Source organism: Sus scrofa, chromosome 13 (assembly GCF_054392235.1).
Source record: "Sus scrofa isolate SSC_HxYL_T2T_F1_AM1 chromosome 13, Sscrofa_HxYL_maternal_Yorkshire_Landrace_v2.0, whole genome shotgun sequence".
Taxonomy (NCBI): Eukaryota; Metazoa; Chordata; class Mammalia; order Artiodactyla; family Suidae; genus Sus; species Sus scrofa.
Window position 1 is genome coordinate 70,340,693 of NC_139395.1, and position 26,136 is coordinate 70,366,828.

The 26,136-nt window shown below is 36.2% G+C and overlaps 1 protein-coding gene across 1 annotated transcript in view; it reads right to left on the reverse strand.

Moving 5' to 3' along the window:
• Positions 1–963: 963 nt before the first annotated feature.
• LOC146397396 (uncharacterized) overlaps positions 964–26,136 on the reverse strand; it is an 88,460-nt gene continuing 63,287 nt past the window's right edge. Inside the window, exons 2-3 of the mRNA XM_084989067.1 lie at positions 10,070–10,158; positions 964–2,482 (exon numbers count right to left, since the gene is read on the reverse strand). Coding sequence (XP_084845193.1) covers positions 2,439–2,482; positions 10,070–10,158 — 133 coding nt within the window. The 3' untranslated portion in view covers positions 964–2,438. The remainder of the gene's footprint in view (positions 2,483–10,069; positions 10,159–26,136) is intronic.

The window sequence follows — 26,136 nt, forward strand, 5'->3', positions numbered from 1 at the left end:
TGGATTGTGATGATCATTTCATGACTATAAATGTAGTAAATTCATTGAGTAATAAAAAGAAAAAGAAAAAAAAATCTTAGATACATCTGACACAGTATTTAGAGTCTATTGCTTTAAAATGCATATATCAGAAAATAACAAAGATTGAAAATAAACTAAGTATCCATCTAGAGAAACTAGAAAATTCTGGTGAAAATTAATTCCAAGAAGGTAAAAAAATAATAAAGAATAAAAGATCAATTTGGTAATTTAGATGAAAAGTATATATTTCTTGAAAACTATGAAACTCAACACAAGAAACACTAAGTGTAGATGATTCCAGCAGTAAACATTTTCAAACATTTAAGGAAGAAAAGGTGAATTTCAAAAAAGAAGGGAAACTTCTCCCTTATTTAATGAGACCAGCATAACTTTGATACAAAACCTGATAAGGGCATTACAAGAAAAAAATTATAGGCAAATCTTTCTCATCAGTGTAGATGCAAAATTCTCATTAAGGTATTATGTCAATTTCATATACATATATACAAATATAAAGGATAATATACCACGATTAAGTGAGCTTTATTCTGTGAATGCAAAATTGGTTAGCATTTGGGGAAAAATGTAATTTGAGACATTAACCACAAAAAGAGAGGCAAATCATAAGTGCAAATATAGCATGTGCTAATATTGCACTCTTCACTAAAAACAAAACAAAAATACACACACTCTTAGCCAAAGTGGGATAGACAAGAATTTGCTTAATATAAACATATCTTCTTAAAAATGTAGCAAAGACCATACACAATCATGAATTATTAAGTGCTTTTTGCTTGAGATAGAAACAAAGATGACTGCTATTAACAGTTCTGGTCAACACTGTATGGCAATTCCTATCCAATGCAATGAAGAAAGGGAAAAAGATAAGTTAGCTAAGAAGAATAGATCTTTATTCACAGGCAATTGTAGAGTACATGTGAGAAATCTGAAAGAATCAAGAGTTCAAAAATAAGCAAAAATCATTATGATGAAAAAAGTCAGGTTACCAAATACTCCTGGGTAGTGGTGGAAAGTAGTTTCTGGAAAAACCATAAAATAATGTCCCATTTCTTGATCTTAGTGCTGTCTATGCTGATGTGCTCATTTTTTGAAAATTTACTGAGCTATATACAATGAGGCTTTGTATACTTTTCTTTGTTTATGTCAAACTACAAAAATGTACATTATATATCATAGGTAATACTTACTGAGGTACTGTGATAATCATATTTCAAGCATTAGGCAATTTAATTTTGAAAAAAAATTAATAGGCGATCTTGTTTTTAGCTTCGTTTTACAAAATAAAGAAGTAAGTTAAAGGTTGATGAACTTACCCAGGTATATAAGACAAGATTTAAGAATCCACAAGTTTGAACCCAGATCTCTCTGATGACAGATGCATGTTTCTTTATCACTAAATTCAATGTTTTCAATGCTTCCTAGTTCAATGTTTTCTTTTGAATTCTCTCAACAGTTCTTGATGTTCAAGACAGTGGGCAGCAAATACAAGTTAAACTCTAATTTAAAATGATTGTGAATTCACAACAGCCATGACCTCAAATGATTACACGCCTGAAAAACCGATGCTTAGGGAGATAATGTTGAGTGCACACCACATTTTACTTACATTCACGCAAGATTGACTCAACCTGTCAAATGTTTAAAAAAATCAAAGCCAGACTTACGGTCCAAACATATATTAAATCACGTGCACAAATGATTCATAACAAAAGCCAATCCACCCGCCGTGGGCTGGCAGCCATGAACAAATCATGGTTACACATAAATCTGGAGAACTACTCTTCTCATATATTGTTAATGATGAGATTACAAAGGCAGCAAGCACAGGAGATGAATGGGCGTTCATAACATATAAGACATATTCTCCAGTAAGACTGAAAGTAATTGAAAGAAATTAGGGTACTTTTTTCTATCCCATCTAGTTTTTTTCTCCTAGCAGAAGTTGATATAAGAAGAGAAAATATTTGCTGGTCGGTATACAAGGCTGTGCAACCTTCCCACTTTTGTGCAGATGGGAGCGAGCTTAATCTGGTTCATATGTTCTAAGCACATCTTAAAATAAAAACTGGAGGCTGATTTGCACCAAGAAAAGCTGTGTATAAAGCTGCAGAAGTAGGCAAGCAATTTACATTTCCAATATGTCACTGCAATTTTTTTAATTTCCAAAGGTAATAATGCTACCATTTTCACTTCATCATCTGATTCCTTTTGAAACCCACACTTAAATTTCAAATATTACATCTGACCTAATTATTTCAAGGATACTGAAGTTGCTTTTTAAAAAAATCAATTACAATACCTAGTATTTTTGTTTCCACTTACAAATTCATTATTTGAACTTGCTGTCAGAATTCATAGCAGTAGAGTTTCCAGCTATAATATATGTACAACATCTGCTATTTCCTTTTGCAAGGGAAGTCCTTGAAGTTCTTTGCAAACTCTAAGAAAATATACAGTAACCATTTTAGCATTATCCTACATAGCTCAACAATGCTTATCTAACAATCCCCTTTAAATCTTTTTTGCATTTTAAAGTCATATGCTACTCTTAACATCATAATCAATTTTTTTTCTTTTTTTTGCTATTTCTTTGGGCCGCTCCCGCAGCATATGGAAGTTCCCAGGCTAGGGGTCGAATCGGAGCTGTAGCCACTGGCCTACGCCAGAGCCACAGCAACGCGGGATCTGAGCCGCGTCTGTTACCTACACCACAGCTCATGGCAACGCCAGATCGTTAACCCACTGAGCAAGGGCAGGGACCTAACCCGCAACTTCATGGTTCCTAGTCGGATTCGTTAACCACTGCGCCACGACGGGAACTCCATAATCAATTTTTACCCAGGGAAACCAGAAAAAAAGCTAAGCACTAAATTTTAGTGAAGTGTTCTATCAAAGGATTGGGTCCTTCACTTACAGCTAGTTAGCATGTTTTCCATGTTAGAAAAAAAAAATTAAAGAATATGCTGAAAATAATTTAATCTTTGTCTTAGTCTATTATTTTAATCTCTATTGAATCCAAGCTCCATGAAGGTAGGTGTAATGTAGGTCTTATTCACAAAGTTATTCTCAGATTCTATCTAGCACATTACCTATTGTATAGTAAGTGCTCAGTAAATACCATGGAAAGGATGAGTGACTTTGCCATACAAGGTTACATTTGAAACCTAGGAACAAAGAAACACAAGACTGTACTTGGGTCAAGGGTCCCAAGACCAAGTTTCAATGTTGTGCTAAGAGGACTCACAGGACTCAGCAAACAACTGTACTCACAGCTACAGTTTATTACAGCAAAAGTATACAGAGCACAATTCATGGGGTGAAGTCCTTGGGAAAGTACACAAGCTTTTAAGAGCCCCCTCCCAATGGAATCAGACTGACATGTTTAACTACCCAGCAGCTATGACAGCATATATGAAACATTGTCTTCCAGGAAAGCTCATCAGATCCACAGTCCAGGGTTTTACTAAGGAAGGGCTTGTCCCCAAAGGCACCCACCTCCTAGCTCATACCAAAATTCCAGACTCCCTGAAGGAAATGAGATATTCAGCATCAATCATATTGTTTGCATAAAGAGTCTGGACACAGTGACACATTGTAATGGTGGGAACCCTTTCAAAACCCCAGTTCCCAGATGCTAGCCAAGGGCTAACATCACAAGCAGCCCTTGAATGGTGGGCTCTAGGCTGCTGTGTTACTTTTCCCACAAAAGGCTAATTTCAACTCATCGTGCAAAACAGTGCTGCTCAGCTTTTCTATGTGATATCTTTCTTCCATTTTAACAGAACCCTGTGGTAAATTCCATTTATCCAATATCATTGATTTTCCACTAATTAGCATAACCCATAATAGGCACCTTCTTCAGTGGAAGTTGTGATGAGACCCATATTAGCTAGCACAAAACAAATCCAAAAAGTCAACTTCCCTATTGGACTTCTGTACTGTTGTAATTTTGATGGGTTCCAGGAAGGGTCATTTTTCTAATTTTAACTCATTTGAAAAGGCAGATACATCATCTTATTAGCATTTTGTTCCTTAAAGCACTTAGGCTTTCTGCAAGTTATCAGTGCCACAAATATTTGTTGAATGAATGAATTTATGAACATACATATTTACATATGTTCTTTGAAAGATAAATGTTGCTATTGGCTGAAATTTTCATACTCAAAATTCCTTTAAAAAAGCTTGCTTTGATGCCTCCTAGGTAATTTGTTCTTTATTACCTCCTAGGTAATAAAGCCACTGTCTTCAGCAGTGTAGGTGGGGTGGAGGATTAGGGAGCAGGACGCCCCCCACCCCAGAGATCCTCCCTTCTGGCCTATTTTCAAGTACAGTTGGGCACCGAAGCTAAGTGAAGCCCAAGGATGCTCCCAGGTAGCAAACAAATTGTTGTTGTTGTTTTTCTTAATGAGTTAATACAAGTAACTCTTGGCTTCAAGTGGAAAATGAATGTATTTAAGAAGGGAGTGTGAATTGGGAATTATTGTCTACTGATGTGAAGAGAGGATAATTATGGTAAGCTGCCTTAAAGACACCCATACTTCATTTTCCACAGACATGCCTTTGCCAGGTAACTATGCAGGTGTTCCCCACAAAAGGATGAGTAGATTTTTCAACCCCTTGAATCTGGATTTGTTCATACAACTTGCTTTGATGAACACTTTGTCATCAGTCATGATGTAAGCAGAAGCTTGAAAATTATTTGTGAGACTGAGTTTATGCTCTTGTGCTTCTATCACTGCCAAGAGAAGGGTGTGCCGGGGCAGACACACTGCTCCCAGGGCAGACACACTGCTCCCAGGGCAAGGGTAAGAGGCATGGAACAGAGATGACTGTATCCATCCAAGACCAGTCTGGAGCAGGTGATCCCCTGCCATTTCCCCCATTTCTAAGTGAACCAAGCTAAGGTTAGCACTGACAGAGGAGAAATCAATGTTTATTTCTGTATGCCACCTGAGTGTTAATAAAAAGTCATGTAAATGTCATGGAGGCAAATTATAGGATATATGTTGCCAAGTCACCATGAGGAGATTTTGTAATGATACTAAGGACTTATAGGTGACCAGAGGCAGATGCCAAGCAGTTCCTGGAAATGGTATTTACAGTTTCAAAGAATTTGTTTTGGATCAATTCAAACCAAAACATCAGAAACAGATGCAATGGGCCACTTTAAGATAGGGCGTGAGTCATTCAATGTCAAGCATTAAAAGTTAATTTGATGTCATTTTATATTCATAGTCTACAAAAATCTAGGCCCCTGGTTATATACTACTCTTTAAATTTTTATTTAAACTTTGAACCATTTCCATTGTAAAATACAATCACATGGTAGAGTGAACAGAAACAGAAAGACTTGTAAACAGTTCTCAAACTATTCTTGAATTGCCCTTGAGTTTCACCAATAGGGGGGCAAACAGCAGAAAAAGAAACAAAAGTCAAACACAAGAATCCATACCTCATCTCATTTCATGTATCTACAATCAAGGGGGATATAAAGGCAGGACATAGGGAAAAGGAAGTAAGAGCTGTCCTATTCTTTCTATGGGTTTTCAAATTCCCAAAGGGCTTGACCTACCAGTTCACGTGGATATGGCAACCTGCTGCAAGAGGCATTTTCTTACAGACACTAAAGTCCTTTAGGACCAAGTCCGATCTGATTAGATGAATTAAGATTAGTACTATCTACTATAACAAATTAATCCCAAAATGCCAATGGCTTAAAACAGTGAATGTTGATTTACTGTTTTTATAATAGTCCAATGTGGGGAGTTCTTGTCCTTGTCATTATCAAAGGACCCTGTCCTTGTCCAGCTTGTGATTCTACCCTTGCCTAGGGCCTAGGGAGTCTTCTGCAGCCAGCCAACATACAGGAAAGAAACAATGGAAAAAAGCAGACTTTCTCCTTTAGAGAACAAGTCACACTTTCCCTGATTTTTCATTGACAAGAACTAGTCACGTGGACACAGAGAGGAGGGAAAAGGAGGCTAAGAAGTGTAGTTCTGGGCTACACAGTAGCCTAGCAAAAACATCATGCAATGCAAGTGGGAACACTAGTTTTAATTTTTAAGTAGTTACATAGCCATCCATGCCTTGTTGATAGAACTGTGCTTTGCCCAGACAAACAAGCAAAGGCCTTCAACTTAGCAAGTTCTTGGTACATGTTGGTAAAATAATTGAACGAATGAACTACTAGACTCATGTACACATTATCTTTGTGTTGATGTAGCTATTTTTAGTACCTTTATTAGCTTTCACTGAGTAATTGCTCCAGGCCCAGGGATAAGGTCATTAATTCACTATTTGAGGTAAGTATTAGCAGAATCTCTGTTTTGCTAGGTGTTGAAATCAGAATTCTAGTCTAAGTTTGACTCTACAACTGAAGGTTTTAAGGCATTTAATGAGTCTTAGCTCAATAACATGAAGATTTTTAATGTCACATTGTCCATGTGCAGACATCTCTTTGCTAGTTATTGCAAGATCTTGAAGGAGACAATCTTCATCTTTAATGATTTTTTTTCCTTACCATCTAATTGCTCAGAGCTAGCATAAATTTAATCTTTTAACAATCTATACTGAAACAGAAAGATAAAAAGTTGAATCATTTGTTCCATGTTGCAAATTCAGCCTATTTTAGTGTATCTGAAGTAAATAGAACAATGTATGTCTGTGTTGATTTAATAGTATTTGCTTAGTGTCTGTGTGTATATATGTGCATAGTGTTTATATACACACACACAAACACACACACACATATATACAAAACCATAAGTAAAAAGTAAATACTGATAAACCAAATCAGATTCTCAGATTCTCATTCTTTCTCCTGCCCTATACTCTGGTCTCAAATTAAGATTTTTAAAAAATGAATGGAAAATATAAATATAAGATATAAATTGAGATAAAATTCCTGTTCCTTTTTCTGTTTGTTTGTTTGTTTTGGAAGAAGCAGATTCAAGTGTTCTGGAGCTACAAGCTGAAAATGAACCATTAATACAGAGCACACTTAATTATGACCTGAACATATACCTTAAACATCAAAACCATAGGCACAGATTACATCCATCACCAATAAATTATGTGCTTACTGCTCAGCTCCAGCAGTTAGGAGAGCAAACAGTGAAAGTTTTGAGACACATAATGTCTCTATATAGTTACTTTGATAAAAATAAAAGTAGTACTAAATTATTATTTTTATTGAGTTAAAAGTATTATTTCAAGCATCTAAAGGTTTTTTTATGTTGAAATTAGTGAATAGATTTTCCCACATTTTACCAAATGCTGGATAAATTGTGGAGGCCTTAAATTGTGGCTAGAGAAATCCAGGGTAAATAATGAAACAGTCATGAAAACACACTATTAAATTCCGTGTGGTCACATTTGAGCAGATGTACTCCTTTACCTAACTTATTCCAAAGTCCTTGGGTGGGCAATTTACCAACATTCAGTTTTCCAAATATAATTACATGAATAATTTCATTTTTTAAAACAGGCAAGGGGCTCATATAAAAATTGTATACAAATAGAATCCATGATTGATGTTCTTTGTATCCACGACTAATTAATATTAGCTACACATCAGGCAAACCTACAAAACTACAATGGCTTCTAGATCCCTAGGCTTCTAGCCTAGTGAGGGTTGCGTGGCCTTCTTCCACCTTGCACCTATGCTTTCTATAGCTTCTAAAGCTACAAAGCAAGGAAGAAGAGTGGTAGGCAGGAGGAACATCCCTTTAACTGTCTTGACCCTTAATTGACAGTTTCTTCTGATCATAGTCCATTGGCAAGAACTAGTCATGTGACCTCAACCTAACTACAAAGAAGACTGGAAAATGTAGGGAAACACAGGACTATTTGTTGAGCACTGTTTCTTCATTCACAGCAAAAACAGGCATCCAACTTTCCCAAGAGCTAAGCCAGAGATTTTTCCATGGATCTTAATGCCCCAGCAAACTGTACTCATTGATCTATATTTAGCAGTCTTCATCACAGCTATGAATTAAAAGGGATTTCTGATAGAATTGTGGTGGCAGACATTATCATAACATTCTCAGTCTTGCAACTCTGAGCCTAAATTTCTTGATGTTGACTTGAAAATTTTATTTTATAAGCCACAAATGATGCACAGCAGAAACTAGGTTACTTGAAACTTGATGATTTAGTAGGCATGCATAGAAGTAGGCATATATAGCAGTAGAACAATGTAAGATTAATAGATTCTTTCTCAGAAAGAATTTTTTTTTTCTCATTGGATACAAATTCTGATTCTCAGATTCTTTAACAAAAAACAAAGTAACTTTGTACCAAAACTTTCTATATGTATACACTGCAGTGTTTCTGGTTTTTTTTTTTTTTTTTTTTTTTTTTTTTGTTAATACTAACTGAAAACTCAACACAGAGTAAAAATGATAACATAGCCAGGTATTTTTCTTTGCTTTGATAACATGGATCATGCAGAAAGAAAGCATTATAATAAAATAAGGTAGCTTTTTTTACAGCTTTAAAAGTTAAAATTAATGACATGCAGGGTAGAATGGTATTGGTATCTTGTCTTGTTCCTAAGAAAATTGTGACGGTACTATATTTCATAATAATTTGAATTTATTTATAACTGATATCCCAAGTATTTTATAAGAAAATTATTATTTTAAAGCAAACACATTTCCTCAAACTCTACTCACATTGATAACTAAAGAAATGCCTAAGTAAGTTTTGAAACTCTTCCAAATGTCCTTATATGTTAACTCCTTTTCATTTCAATGAAATACAGCCTATTACTCATATATTAGTGGACAAGAGAATTATTTTAACTTAGTCCTCAATCATGAGCTCTGTAGAAAATATTGTAACCATTCACCTATACCAGAGTATTGCAAGCATTCCTTATTGTGAAATAGTTTTATCAGTAATTTCATTAGAATGATATTACATTGTGTCTTATTTAGTGCTTTTTTTCCTGGACGTTGAAATACCAGATAATATCATTAACAGAGAATGACCTCAAAAATAATTCCATTTATACATTATTTGAAGTCTGTATTTATGCCTAAAAGGGGGTTTTATCTGGTTTGAGCAAGCTAGAAAATGAGCAGAATCCCAGTATTAAAAAAAGAGAAATGAAAAGAAAGAAAGACCATTTGAAGCAGTCCATGGCAAGTGGCATTCAGCATGGAAAATCCTCCCTTCTTTGAAGTCCTAAATATTAGTAGGTAAATTTTAGTATTCATTGGCTGCAAAAAAAATGTACAATGGTGAATTTTTCGAATATGAAAGAATTATAAAAGAAAGTTGCCAGTAAAGCTGAACTACACACAACATTTACTTGGACAAATTGAACAATTAAAAGCATGAGAAAGGAGTTCTCACTGTGGCACAATGGGATCTACAGAATTTCTGGTTCGATCCCTGGCCTGGCACAGTAGGTTGTGGATCTGGCATTGCCGCAGCTGCGTAAGTTGCAACTGTAGCTTGAATCTGAACCCTGGCCCCTGGCCTGGGAACTCCATGCTGTGGGATGGCCAAAAAAAAAAAAAAAAAAAAGCACGTAAGCAAGTAAAAGAGAAAAAACTTTTAGTTAGAATTGGCAGTCCTACTGCCACTCTTCCCACTCAGTAAACTCCACTTTAAAATTATCATAAAACTGAAGAAATAAAGATGCTTGTTCCTTAGAATCAGTTCTCAATGGCTTCTGGGACTGTAAGCATCTTCTCCCTCTAGCCATGACTCTAGCGAAGAAGGTTTAGCATTAGTGTATAATATAACACTTCTCCTAAATACCCACCAACATCATCTATTTCTCAACCAGCAAAACAGAGCTACAGGAAAAAAAATCACCCTGTTGGACCTACTGAAGAATAATATGCCTGGACACTGCACTTTATGGGCAATCTAATGGATTTTCTAATGGATTTTGAAAGGTCATTTTAACAATGCATTCTTTTCATGTTACCATCTAATTTAAGTATTTGAGCACTTGAAAAGTTTTATTTAAGAGAGCAGGTACTTATCATAACAGGATCCATATCATTATTACCTTCTGGGGGCAGAAGTTTTTGGAAACACCTTGTAGACATTCTGATGGTTTCTCCAGAAAATGATGACCAGTAGGGTGAAAAGAGGGATCTAGAGGTTAACACCAAAAAGGTCAAAATTAACTGACTGAGCATGCTTAATACCCATAGTGGCTGAGATTCAGCCACCTTCCTAGCAAAGCAAGTCAATAACCAGCTTTCAAGACAGTTCACCTCTACATGGATGGGGGTACATATACCAAAACCAACCTGAGTCTCTGATTCAATGTTTAACAAATAGCATACAAACTACTCACCACCAGTGTGGAAGCCTTGGAGTAAGTAAGGCAGGCATGGGAGTTCAAACCCCTTACCTGACACTACCTGAAAGTTAAGATTGGCAAAGCTTTTCTGAAAAGGGACAGAAATATTTGGGGTTCTGTGGGGCAGATAGTTTCGGTTGTAACTCCTCAACTCTGCTGTAGCCCAAAAGCAGCCATAAACAAGGCATAAATGGGTGTGTGTCTGGTTGTACTCCAGTAAAGCTGTATTACAAAACTAGGCAGCAGGCCAGATTTGGCCTGAGGGCTGCAGCTTTCCAACCCATGGTAAAGGCAGGGTCTGGAAGGCATCTTCCACAGCTTTGGAAGGCTATACAACATCATCCTGCCTCTGGGGAAAAGAAATAGATGTTTGAAAGACAAGAAACAGAGATTTACTTTGTATCATGTTATTTTTTATAATCTTGAGTTCTGTACAACATACCCCATTTAAACAATAAATGAATTTACCTTTGGATAGAATCATTATTCCCATGTAGCAATCAACTTTCCAAGACACCCACTTTATCTTCTTTGTAAAGAGGATGTATTATTGTCTGTTTCTTCTACAGGGCCAGTGAGGAAATTAAATCAAGCACCGGATGTAAATGTGCTTTATATGAACTTCAAGCACCACCTAAATGTAGAGTGCTATTTTCTTTCCTCTATAACTGGGGCTTTGGGGAAGGCAGTACAGTTTAGAAGCCAAGATCCCAAGTATCAGAGCCAAACTGGTGAAGACTAATCAGAGTATTTTCAGTTACTTTTCCTCTCCCCATATGTGTGTTCAAATAGAAGCCAATGCCAAAACAGTACTAGGCTCCAAATAATTTAGATAGCTAATATGGTATATTCAAACTATTACATAGAAATAAAAGCTCTGACTGGGACTCATACTTTTAATAATTCATAGTTACTGTTTTCTTAAATCTATATAATTTACTAGAAAAAAATGAAACAGAACACAACTTCCTTTTTTTTTTTTTTTTTTTTCACTTTCCCATCAATTCTGGAGTCAATCAACTGTGGACCCTGTCTTGTTGACATTTACAGTCTCTGTAAATGCTGTATGATAGGAATTTGATTGGGATCAGAAAAATGAACTTGGACACAATAAAATCCTCAAACACTAAGTAAGATTTAATTAGATCATGTAAACATAGTATGATAAAGCCAGGAAATAGAAAATTGTATTTTAAAATCACCTTCAACAATAAATCTTAAAACTAAAAAAACTTCAGGTGAAGCAAGTATAATAAACAACCTCTTTTCATTAAATATGGATTTACTTAGATTTATTTGGGGGGCAAACATAAAAGATTTTTGGATTATCTCCTCTCTAGCAATTGTTTAAAATTGCTTAAGAAATAGATGGAAACATTTTAAGAGACAAGAAGAAAGAAAATGAATCAACGTAATGAAATAAAGCACTCACTATTTATAAAAAATAATAGCTGGGTCACTATGCTGTACAACGGAAACAGACACAACACTGCAAATCAACTATACTTTAATAAAATTATATTTAAAATATAAAATTACATTAAAAATAATAGTATAACATTTTGACAATGTGAAATCTGAACAGTGATTAGTAATAGGTAAAATATAGCCTTATAATTGCATTTGAACCATTTAGAAAGTTTGAAAAATTCTTCACTTCTTAAAAGATACTATAGTTACAGAATCCACTAAGTAATGAAAGCTAGAGATGAAATGTGGAGTCTTTGGGGTATTTTTTCCAACAATGAATCCAATATTGAAGTGGAAGTTGCCATATATGTCATTGGATCTTAGACCCTGAGGTAAGGTAGCTCAGAGCAAAAATAGAGGTATGCATAATTCTGAACTCAAGAAGTAATAAACTGGATGGGAAAATGGATTTTGAGTAGCAAATTCTCTAGGCAGCCAAAGATGAAAGACTTTCCTGTTTACAAACAAAGGCACCAGAGCAAAGAACTGCTTCACCGATGAGAGAGCTAATTAAATCTTTGAGAAATTGTTCCAAGGCATGGAAGATAGAGAGAGAATATCAAAGGGACTAGTTTAAGAACAACATCCTAAGGATGAAGGAAATAAACCAAAATGAAAACTTCCTGGGGGAAAAAAGTGGAAAACAAATAGCCATCACTGTAGGCCACATCTTTACTGAGGTAGGTAGTGGTAGAAGTTGTGAATAAAACTGGACATTTCTGCTAATAATTACCAATACCAGAAACCATACATTTACGAAATTTATCTCATGAGGGGCAGAGTCAGCTGAAGTGGTCTCGCTAGTTCCATTGGAAGAAAAATTATATCTAGTGCCCAAAGGTAGAATTGCAAGGCATGAAGCATATGCAAATTAGGGTTTCTTAATAAGAGATTTTTTAAATTACTAAGAAAAACTTACTATGCTTATTTTTTAGTGACAAAACAAGCCACACCTGGACAGTTCTCCAAAGAAGACATCAAGATGCCCAAAAGGCACATGAAAAGATGCTCAACATCATTAATTATCAGAGAAATTGAAATCAAAAAAATTGTATTGGATAAATAACAATTTTTTAAAAATCCTAAAAACAAGAAAAAAAACCTACAATGAGGTATCACCTCATACCAGTCAGAATGGCCAACATCAAAAAGTCCATAAACTATAAATGCTGGAAAGGGTGTGGAAAAGAAAGAACACTTCTACACTGTTGGTGGGAATGTAAATTGGTACAGCCACTATGGACAATTGTCTGGAGGTTTCCTCAAAAAAAAACTGAAAAGAGAGTTACCATATGATCCTGCAATTCCATTCCTGGGCGTATAGCCAGAGAAAAACATAATTCAAAAAATGCATGCACTCCAGCACTATGTACAATAGCCAGGACATAGAAGCAAACTAAGCGTCCATTGACAGATGAATGGAAAAAGAAGATGTGATATGTATGTATACAAACATATGCACAGTGGAATATTACTCAGTCATTTTTTTAAAAGAATGAAATAATGTCATTTGCAGCAACATGAATGGACCTAGAAATTATCTTACTAAATTAAATCAGAGAAAGACAAATGCCATATGATATGACAATATATGGTCTCTAAAAAATGATACAAATGAACTTATTTATTAAAACAGAAATAGACTCCAAGACATACAAAGAAAACTTGGGTTACCAAAGAGGAGTGTGGGGGAAGGATAAATTAGGAATTTGGGATTAAAATTTACACACTGTGATACATGCAATAGATAACCAACAAAGACCTACGGTATAAGCCAGGAAACTGTACTCAACATCTTATGACCTATAATGGAAGAGAATATAAAAACAAATATATACATTTATATATGTGTGTATAACTGAATCACTTGGCTGGACACCTGAAACTAACAAAACACTGTAAATTAACTCTATTTCAATAAAATTTTAAAAAGAAACTACAACTAAGAATGTTAAAAAGCTAACAAAAGACAAACATCACAAAATCCAGGGGAGGGAAAAAAAACTCAATATTTAATTAAGGTTTCGATGTAAATCCAACCCTGCCTCTTTTTGTCAAGAGGTCAGGCGAATCCACAGTAGGAATACCAATACTGTAGAGCCATTCTTAAGCCAGGATGGCTAGCCATAATTTCATAACATAGATACATGGAAGTGACTTTGAGCCACATATTTAGTGTGCCCCTCCAGTGAAGTTAAGTGTGCCCCTCAACTCCACCTCCTTTAGCAGTCCTATATACAATCATTGCCAAAGCTGAGTGGCTATTTCTATTGGATGCTTTCATTTTGAATTTTATTTATTTTAATGTGGTAAAGAAAAATATGTGTATATATATATATATATATATCGACCCAGTAACTTTGCAGAAATGTTAAAATCATCACATAATAAGAAAAAGAGGATCAATTTAAAATAAATAGTATTATTTTGATTACATGATATTTGCTGTGACAAGAATAATAAAGGTGGGATGGAAATAATGAAGCCTGGAAAGTAGTCCTATATAAACCTCTTTTTTCTAAGGAGGCTAGAGAAGAGGCTATTTCACAAAAGACTAAAAGGGAAAGAACACATTTTGTATTAAGGAGGCACGTATCTCAAATTTCTAATAGTCTATCAAATAGAAATGGATATAGTTAGAAAACTCAAAATACAGCTAAGCTCTTTAAGTTTTAAATTTGAGTGGGGATCGTGCACACTTTTTCCTTATGAAAAGATTGTAAAGTGTAGAGTTAGTAAAGAGCCTAATCCCAAAGGTACCAAGAGCTGAGTTAAGGTTGAACACAGATCTGCTACCTCTAATTCCATGGTAAATCTAACTTTAGCACTAATTCAAGATGAAATTTTTTGGGAAAAAAATGATAAGTCATGGAATCAGTATGGGTAGGAAACTGATAAATCTCAGTTACAAACTAAAGTATTTACTTCATTAGCTATTCCTGGCTAAAATTTTACTGATTCCTGGAAGAAAACAGTTAACACCAAATCCACAGTCAGGATGTTAAACCATAAAAAAATTATAAGGATGATGCATGCAAAAAATTATTTATGTATAGATATGCATATGTTTGCATAAATACTATACTTCCATTGTATGCATGTGTGACATGGGAGATTATTGATAAAAATCAACATTATATCACACCATAGTGGTTAAGAATGAGAGATTTAAGGCCTGATCTTCTAGACCCAAATCCCTTACCAGCCTGGTGATCCAGGGCAAGATTTTCAACTTCTCTAAGCTTCAATTTCCTCAAAGCAGGGCTAATAATAGTAGTTGTCTCCTAGAGCTGCTGTGAAGATTAAACAAACTAATATTCAAATGTGCTGAAAACTGTCCTGGAACATCATTGATGATAAATAACTATAAAGCACTATTATCATCCACTTGATGGTGCACTTGGAAATACGTAAACACAAATATATAGAAGTTTCACTCTTACTTGACACCATCTCTAATCTTTTTCAATCGCAGATTTATATATTAGAAGACTAAAATTAGCTTCATACTAACATTTGACATAAAAATGGAAAAAATTTGAAATAATTTCAATAATATGGGAACTTACTATTTAGAGGAGATCCCTGGCCTGAAAACTTGTGATAGCTAAGGGTGAATAGGGGGTAAATGTTCTACGTGCCTAGGATCATTTCTGCTCTTTATGCATATTGATCCTCTGGTTTATTGGCTTCTTATGGTAATGTAATGGGGTGAGTGGGGGCAGTGGAAACCCATGGGAGAGGCAGCTAGCTCAGTGTAGGATGGAAGTAAGTCAGAATCCTCAAGAATGCTGAGGGGTCTGCTAGGCAAAAGGGCAGAGGGCAAGAGTTTGCAGTGGCAGGTGTCCACTGCGTGAAAATGCCCAGAGGAAAGTAAACAATGCTCGCCCAAGGAATTGCTTGTTGTCCAGTATGATCTGAGTTTTAAATATGCGACAGGGGAGCTGGAGAAAACCATGTTGCTCAGGTTATACTAGGGTGTGTGTGGCATGCTCAGGACTTCTGTGTTACACCTGAAGTTGGGAGCAAGAAGAGGGCTTCAAACAGGGGGATTACATGGTAATTTTGCTAACAGTCTGCCAGCATCTATGCGATAGGATTTCTTAATCTACAGTCTAAGGACATCTCTTGAAATTCAGTGGGTCTGTTACCAGTGATACTAAAAGTAAAAAGGAAAAAAAATGACACATATTTTCATTGAACAGTGCAATGCGTTATTAAAGAAGCCCATAATTCTATACCACAGATTTATTTATAGCTTATTGAAACTTTTAATATAAAGAGTTTTCTCTGTAGTCCTATGTATTTACCTTTATGCTTTTAGAAACTATTCTGAAGGGATTCACATGTTTCCTCAGACTATGAAAGGGGTCTATAGCACACACACACACACAAAAAAAAAATTAAGAAGCTCCAAGAAAGGGTTACATACATATATACAGAGATGCTGACAGGTAATTCCTGGCATAGGCAGGGGAGTAGCCAAGAGTTCAAGTACAAACCACAGATCCCAACAAGATAACAATTAAACTGGCTTAATTAGAAACCATAAATACTGACAGCCCTAGTGCTTTTCTTTACTGTCTTTTTTTATTCTAGCAAGAAGGTTCAAAATACTAGATTGTCTTTTTCAATTCTAGTCATCTGACAACCTTATGTGCACTAGCCCTGCATTTTTCTTCTGGATTCTTCTATACATACACAGTGTCATTGCGGATGTTTACTGGCGATTTCTCCCCAAATCCATTCCCTTCCTTCTGGCAACAGCAACCATTTAGTGGGTACCATCCTTATGCTCTCTCCCTGAGTATAGTCTTGGGGGTTTTCACCCTACTAACATATACACCAGGGCTAAGCCAATCACCTTCCACCAACCACCTGACCCACATTTGTCCAATCACAGTAACTCTCAAGATTTTGTAGGAACCATCTGATAAGATTCTAGCTGTTTTCAATGGATTTGAACCCAAGGATCTTAGAGAATGAAGTGCCTGAAACCTACTGTCCATCAAAGTAGAGAGGCTGGCATAAGACGAAAAGGCCAATAGCAGAGGAAAGAGCTAGAGAGAAACAGCTCTTGTGACACCATTTGATGTCCAAAGACAGAGGAACCCTGGACTTTTAAAATTTGTAAGCCAAGCGGTTTTATCTTTTATTAATAAAAATAAACTCACAGAGATTTAAATTAAAATTAAAATTATTAAAGGATCCTAACAGAAATACCCAGTTCCAATGGACTTTGTGAGAAAATTTTGTGGCATTCATAGAGTCTTGTAGATTCATTTCCTCTCAATTAATTTGTAACTGTATAAATTTACAGACATAGAGAACAGACTTGTGGATACCAAGGGAGAGAGCCAAGGGCAGTGAGACGGACTGGGAGTTTGGGCTTAGTAGATGAAAACTATTACATTTAGAATGCATAAACAGTAAGTCCTACTATACAGCACAGGGGACTCTATCCAATCTCCTGGGATAGACCATGATGGAAAATAATATGAAAAAGAACATATAGGAGTTCCTGCTGTGGTGCAACAGGATTGGCAGTGTCTCTGCAGCACTAGGACACAGGTTTTTTTTTTTTTTTTTTTTTTTTTTTGTCTTTTTACCATTTCTTGGGCTGCTCCCACGGCATATGGAGGTTCCCAGGCTAGGGGTCCAATTGGAGCTGCGGCTGCCAGCCTACACCAGAGCCACAGCAACGCAGGATCCGAGCCGCGTCTGCAACCTACACCACAGCTCACGGCAACACCGGATCGCTAACCCACTGAGCAAGGGCAGGGATCGAACCCGCAACCTTATGGTTCCTAGTGGGATTCGTTAACCGCTGCGCCACGACGGATTCTTAACCCTCTGAGCCATGCCAGGAATCGAACCTGTATCCTCATGGACACTACGTCAGGTTCTTAACCCTCTGAGCCACAACAGGAACTCCCCAGGACACAGGTTTGATCCCCAGCTTGGCACAGTGTTTTAAGTATTCAGCATTGATGCAGCTGCGGTGTAGGTTGCAGCTGAAGCTTGGATCTGATCCCGAGTCTGGGAAGTCCATATGCCATGGGGTGGCCAGAAAAAGAAGGGGTCACACACACACACGATTGAATCAGCAGATAATGGCTCATTATAAATCAACTATAACTTTAAAAATTACAAAATAAAGCTATAGCTACAGCAGTTAGAATCATGTCTTTGATGCCCATATTGTGTTGACAGCATTCCTTAAGGACAATTTTTAGTTGTTATCATTGTTATTTTATTTTTTTTTTGAAGTATAATTGACTTACAATGTTGTATCAGTTTAGGTGTACAGAAACGTAGACATATCTTTTTTCCCATATAGACTATTACAAACTACAGAGTAGATTTCCCTGTCCTATACAGTATGTTCTTGTTAATTATCTATTTTATACAGCAGTATGTATATTTATTCCCATCCCCCTAATTTCTCCCCTCCCCCATGGTTTCTCCTATAGTAACCATAATATTGGTTCTGAAATCTCTAAGTGAAATTTGTCAAGTGTACTCAGAGAACCACATGAAGCAGGGCCACAGGGAGTGTATGTTAACAAGGGCAAATGTATTCAATGTCTGGGGAAATGGTGAGGCCAGAGAATCCACGTTTTGCTCAGACACCTAGTAGTGGTGACACCGGAAATGTTGGAGAAACTTCTTCCCCATGGTCTCAAAGGCTGCAAAATGTACAGAGAGTTATGCCATGAGAGTTCTAATTCTTCACCAGAAGTTTTCTGGATTTTTCACTTTAAAGTTTCATGTTACTGATTTGAATGTTTTACAGTGTGATTTGTTGTTGTCAAATGGTACCATGTGCCATAATTTATGAAGACCTTGGTATAAAAGTAGATTCCCAGGACTTATTCTGGATTCAATTAAGAGTGAAAGGAGAGGAGTTCCCACTGTGGCTCAGTGGTAATGAACCTTACTAGTATCCATGAGGACACTGGTTCAATCCCTGGCCTTGCTCAGTGTATTAAGGATCCATCATTTCCATGAGCTGCAGTATAGGTCTCAGACATTGCTTGGATCTGGTGATGCTGTGGCTGTCATAGGCCAGCAGCTGCAGCTCTGATTCAACTCCTAGCCTGGGAACATACATATGCCATGGGTATGGCCTTAAAAAGACAAAAAATAAAAATAATATATAATAAAAATAAAAGAATGAGGGAGGGAACCCTGAAAAATCCATACTTTTTTAAACCACATTTCCCAGGTAGTTCTGGTCCATCCTGATGTTTAAAAACCACTGAACCAGAAAGATCAAGAAACAATTGAATTCCAAGCAGAATAAAAGAATATTAAATCTGAAATCTTTGAAATTCCCTTTTTACCTGATCAATCCAGGAGACATATTCACTTTTCTCTGTTTGCTGTAGGTTTTTCCTTTTTCAGCATACCACATCTTCACCTCTAGAGAGGTTTGAAATTCATGGTGATCTCTATATAAAATAATTCAAGCCACTTGCAGGCACCAGCCAGTTTTTAATTAGGAACATCCCTAAGGAAAAGACTCAAGCACTGCTGTGCCCACATCTTGTCACTACCCAGCAGGGCTTAATGCTTGATGAATTTTAGGATATTTTTAAAGTAGGAAATTGAGCATACAATTGAAAATGTGAAAATGCTGCAGCATTCATCAAATAAACTCACTATGAGCTCTGAGTTCTCTTTTTGTCTCTCAGTCAAAATTGAGTTTGGGTGATGCACACCTTTCAGGAATAGGAAAACCATTATTTATCTCTTTTCAGATATGGGTTTTGGCATCTTCTTCAAACTAGCTGGAGAAATTGAGCTGCATAGAGGTGAGCAGAAATGTTGTAGTTTCTTATGAAATTTTTTCACAAGGGCTTTAGGTAGAAATGAGAATGTTCCTACATTGTAAAATCCACTCTTCAGAAGAGGAGGAGGAAATGCATTTATAAAACTTTTTCATTCTACCCAGAGTTGCCTTAACTTATTAATTCAAGGGATTTCCCCTATTTTTTTTCTGTGTAGAGGTACAGATTAGTTACTGTGAAAGAGAGCAAGAGATAGAGTTTGGCTTAATCATTTGCCTCTAACTACTGGGAAGCCATAAGAAAAACACACATTATTTATTATTATAGGTCTATCTATTACTTCTTTAATGAGTAAATCTGAAGAGAAAATATCCTTCAATGTAACATTTTCATTTATTTTCATGGAAGTTTCAAAAAGTTAATGCACGCACATTTTAATTAATGTTTCTCACATGGCACAATAAGACAAAAGGATATGATCACTTTTCCCCTCAAAGAAAGGCAATTTTGAAAGAAAGGCATTTTTAACACTGTACAGGGCACATGCATTATCCTTACAATGAAATTCCCAATCAATCCTTGGAAATAAAGCCACACAGGGTATTTCATTTCCACTTAATCCAAGAAACAAGCAACTTAGAACACAAGAAGTGCAGTGTCAGTATTTCCTATTCCTAGGCATACAGCCATCACATTTGTTAAGTTTTGATCCAACATTTGACTGAACCAAGAGCCTTTGCATTGTATTAATGGCTAATTTGATACACAGAACAATTAAGTGTTAGTTCTTTTATTTTTTTTAATTAATTTATTTATTTATTTATTTATTTATTTATTTATTTATTTATTTATTGTTTTTTAGGGCTGCACCCTTGGCCCTAATAAGCAAAAATAAAAAATTAAAAATAAATAAAAGGGCATGTGGAGGTTCCCAGACTAGGGGTCAAATCAGAGCTACATCCACTAGCCTATTCCATAGCCACAGCAACGCAGAATCCAAGCTGAGTCAGCTACCTACACCACAAGGCAACACTGAATCCTTAACCCTGAGGATTAACTTAATCCTTAATCCTTAACTGAGCAAGGTCAGGGAGTGAACCAGAAACCTCATCCCATAACCTCATGGTTACTAGTTGGATTCATTTCAGCTGCACCACAATGGGAACTTCAAGTGTTTGTTCTTATTAGAGACTATCAGTCTTCAGAAAATACTGCACACTTGGTTCAACTTTCCACATCTGTTCCCATTTCGTGCATATTAATCAAGTGTATCAGGAAAGGTTTGATCAGAGTAGGACCACTGTGAGAGACTTGTAAGGATAGGACTTTATGCAAATGTGGGAGTTGGGATTGAGTTTGGGACCTCACTTGCTACAGATCAGACAGGCCAGTCTTTGGTAGGGAACGTGAGATATGAAGTGGAGCATCACGAACAAACTGAAACCAGAAAAGATGAACTGTATCAAGCCAAATGACTCTTAATTTCATGCTATTTGATTTGTACAACAAGATACAGGTTCTCTGCAAACAACGGATGATGATTATCATGATACTTTTCCCTAGTGAATAAAGATTCTGCTTTGGAATCCTTCTAAACACAGGTATCTTGGTAGTCATTTCCAATTAAGTGGAGTTGGTTGAAGAAGATATCTATTGGCCACCTTTAATATCAACACGGCATTCAAGAAAGCCCTTTTATAAGTTTCCCTTAATCTCTTGATCTCAGTCTTCATTGATTTTATGATTTAAAGAGGCTGTGGGGATAATTAATCATGATTTAAAACATTACTTTTTTAAGGGAAAAATGAATTTCAAGGTTCACCGACCACCTTATGAATGTTATGCTTGGTAGATTCCCAAGAGAAAGCATTTTATTAGCAGCAGCAATAATAAAACCTGCTCTCATGAAAATTATCTATGCCTATTTTTGTTTGTTCTAAACTTAACATTCTTTGAGTCTATGTAAATTTGCTTAAAAAAAAAATCAGCCATGTGATATTAACAAAGGTAAAGGGTCAAAAGGGGACATGCTTTCAAAGAAAAAGAAAAAAATTCTGTCCAAATTCCTTTTGTCCATGTGATCTTTCAGCTCTTTTTTCCCTTCAAATCTCTGCATCTCAGATCTGGTGTTTCCTTAAGAAGTCCTCTTTTACCATATACCACTATTCTTCACCCATTCATATACTGATTATTCTTTGCTAGAAGCATTCTGGTTTATTCATACTTCTTTCAGAGTTGTAAGAGTCATACTATATTTAGCAGAGAATTGAGCCAGGGTATTGCAGAACTTGTTCTGGAAGATACACTTTTATGACAGCCTTGGTTTTAAAAAGGAATTCTTTTTTTTCCTATCCATAACATACAACTTCCTCATATTGATCTTGTGGTCAGCTAAAATCCTTACAGCTTCCTACGTAAGGTGTTTTAAACCACAGTGCCATTCGTGTAATTGTATGGCTGGAATATTTAGACCCAAGAGCAGGTCTTTGTAGTTGTCACTTTTATAGTTTACTGGTCTCAAAAATACAATGGGAATGAATTGAGTCCCCTGTGAAACTTTTTTTATTGAATCTGCAATCACTCCTGCCTTGATGTGTGTTCACAAGTCAATCTTACACAACAGTATTTTGGATTTTATCTGGCCTAGTGGCAAGTTCATGGGTATACCTAGGACAATGTATTCATATTGGTAAGAGACTCTCTCATGGGGGTGGGGATTTTTTTAGCTGCTTTGTTCACTGATGTATCTCCAGCAGTTGGCCTTCACTCAAATCTGTAGAATGAGTGAGCATAACAGACACTTTCCATATAATTAATTATTTAATCCATTTAATAGCCCTATGGGGTACATACTATTTTTATTCCATTTTATGAATGAGGAAGTGATGCACTTACTTTAAAATTCAGAGAGGATATTGACTGGTTATTGGAATTTAGCTCTAACACATACATGGAAAATAAACTATATAGTCAAGAAAAAAAGAGCCCAATGTCCTAAAACTATGTTTTTGTTATATACAGCCTAGCTATTCATTCACTTAGGCAAATTGTGAGTACACGTTTTGCACCAAAAACTGTACTGGGTGCTAGGATGAATTAAGAGATAAAAGACAGGAGTTTCCCTCATGGCACAGTGGTTAATGAATCTGACTAGGAACCATGAGGTTGCAGGTTTGATCTCTGGCCTCACTTAGTGGGTTAAGGATCCGGTGTTGCCGTGAGCTGTGGTGTAGGTCGTAGATGCGGCTTGGATCCCGAGTTGCTGTGGTTGTGGTGTAGGCTGGCAGCTACAGTTCCGATTTGACCGCTGCCTGGGAACCTCCATCTGCCATGAGGTGTGGCTCTTAAAAAAAAAAAAAAAAGAGAGAGAGATAAAAGACAGCCCCTGGCTTCAAATTGCTGTCCATCACGGTCAAAAACGTGTACTAAGATGAGAAGAAACAGGATAAAGATGAAGGATGAATCATAAGTCCAAGTGAGTGTCTGAGTGGATATGATCCAAAATTGCAAACAGGCAATTTTTTTTAAATGAGCAAAGACCTAAATGGGAATCACAATAAGGGAATTAGATTTTCAAATGAAATGTGAGAGGAAGCCTTTCTGAACTGCATAAAAGCTGAGAAGACGAGTGCCATTATGAGACCCAGACCAGGAATTATAAAAACTTTTCATACTGATAATATAACCATTGATGCTTTATTTGCTCATAAATAAGAGTGTAGCTGATCATATGTGTACAAAGTTATTCCTCATTCATGGAGGTGGAATTAAGTCAGGCAAGGTTTTCAATTGACTTAGTTTGACTTGTTATGGTTTATTCTCCATTCTTGATTTCAGAAAAGATCTTTTGTCACAGGACTTTCAAGTTATAAGAACTTTCCTAGATTTTTTTTTTCAGGGTAGGGGAAGAGGGGATCCAGGCTATCAATTTTCTTTTGTCAAACAAATGATCAGTTTTAAAAGTTTGGATCCTGGCAGTTCTATGCATAAAACTCATAAGTTGTAGTAACATATAAAGCTTGTTCCAAATGCTTAATACACATAGATTCCAACATAGTCGGCATCTCACATTATCTACTTGTAAGCTATCTGCCTTAATTTGACTTGTTCTGGTATGAGTATGTATGGGATATTAGAGATTAGGCTTAACTTCAGTCAAAAGAGACATGGGGTGGGGGTGATTTATGAAATAATAAAAGCCAGAAATGAAATCCTTTTTTTTTTTTTTCCTTTGTAGGGACACTCCTGCAGCATATGGAGTTTCCCAGGCTAGGGGTCGAATCAGAGTTATACCTGCCAGCCTACGCCACAGCAATGCCAGATCAGAGCTGCGTCTGCAACCTACAACACAGCTCATGGCATCCTTATCCCGGATCATTAGCCCACTGAGAAGGCCAGGGATCAAACCTGCAACCTCATGGTTACCAGTCGGTTTTGTTTCCGCTGCACCAAAATGGGAATTTTGAAATACTCTTTTAGATGGTTCTTTTCTTTAGACAGCATATTAACCTCAGTCTCACCACTACATGCAATGCCAATCAGTAAGGTCATGGTCAAAACCAATCTTTCTTCTCTTAATTTCAGCCAGAAAGCTGACATTTATTCCATTTTTTATTTCTACATTTTCTAATGCTATAAGACACAAGTCTGGCTTCCACAGTTTCTGATGAGAAGCCCACTATGAAACTTACTGAGAATCCCTGTAATACATGAGTCACTCCTCCTTGCTGCTTTTATTTGTTTCATTTTGTCTTTTTTTAAAACTTTATTTTTTCAGAGCAGTTTTAGATACCCAGTAAAACTAAGAGGGATGTATAGAGATTTCCCATATATATCTACATAGTCATAGGCTCCCCCATTAAATTCTCAGATGGTACATTTTTTAAAACTGATGAAAATACACTGACACAAAAGAATTACTCAAAGCCCAAAGTTTACCTTTGCTTTCATTCATTGGTGTTGTACACACTTGGGTTTAGAAAAAGATATGATGACACAACCATTGTTAAAGTATCATATGGAATATTTTCACTGTCCTGTGCTTTTCCCATTCCATCCTCCTCCCACCCCAACCCCTGGCAACCAGTAACTTTTTACTATCTCCATACTTGTGCCTTTTTCAGAATGTCATAGAGCTGGAGCCATATAGTATGTAGCCTTTTCAGATAGGCTTCTTTCTTTTTATTTTTAAATGGTTTTTATTTTTTCCATTATGGTTGGTTTACAAGGTTCTGTCAATTTCTATTGTTCAGCAAAGTGACCCAGTCACATGTGTGTGTGTATATATTTTTTCATATTATCCTCCATCTAAGCTACTAGATATAGTTCCCAGGTCTCATATTTTTCTCATATTATCCTCCATCTAAGCTACTAGATATAGTTCCCAGTGCTATACATCAGGACTCATTGCCTATCCATTCCAAATATAACAGTTTGAATCTATTAACCCCATACTCCCAGTACATCCCACTCTATCCCACTCGCCCTTGGCAACCACAAGTCTGTTCTCCATATCCATGATTTTCTTTTCTGTGGCAAGGTTCATTTGTGCCATATATTAGATTCCAGATATGTGATATCATATGGTATTTGTCTTTCTCTTTCTGACTTAACTTCATTTAGTATGAGTCTCTAGTTCCACACATGTCGCAGCAAATGGCATCATTTTGTTCTTTTTTATGGCTGAGTAGTATTCCATTGTGTATATATACCACATCTTAATCCATTCAACTGTTGATGGACATTTAGGTTGTTTCCATGTCTTGGCTATTGTGAATAGCACTGCAATGAAAATATCTGTGCATGTATCTTTTTCAAGAAAAGTTTTATCTGGATATATGCCCAAGAGTGGGATTTCTGGATCATATAGTGAGTCCAATATTTAGATTTCTGAAGTACCTCCATGCTGTTTTCCACAGTGGTTACACAAATTTACATTCCCACCAACAGTGCAGGAGGGTTCCCTTTTCTTTACACCCTTTCCAGCATTTACTATTTGTTGACTTGTTAATGATGGCCATTTTGACTGGTGTAAGGTGGAATCTCACAGGAGTTTTCATTTTCATTTCTCTAATAATTAGTGATGTTGAGCATTTTTTCATGTGCTTGTTGGCCAACTGTATATCGTATTTGGAGAAATGTCTATTCAAGTGTTTTGCCCATTTTTCAGTTGTGTTGTTGGTTTTCTTGCTGTTTAGTTCTATTTTTTTAATATATATTTTAGAGATTAAGCCCTTGTTAGTTGCATCATTTGAAACTATTTTCTCCCATTCCATAGGTTGGCATATTTTTGTTTATGATTTCCTTTGCTATGCAAAATTTTGTCAGTTTGACTAGGTCCTATTGGTTTATTTTTGCTTTTATTTCTGTTGCCTTGGGACTCTGACTTAAGAAAACATTTCTAAGGTTGATGTCATCATGTTTTGCTTCTTTCACTTAGTTATATTCACTGATGTTTCCTCCATTTTTTTAATGGCTTGATAACTCATTTCTTTTTAGTTCTGA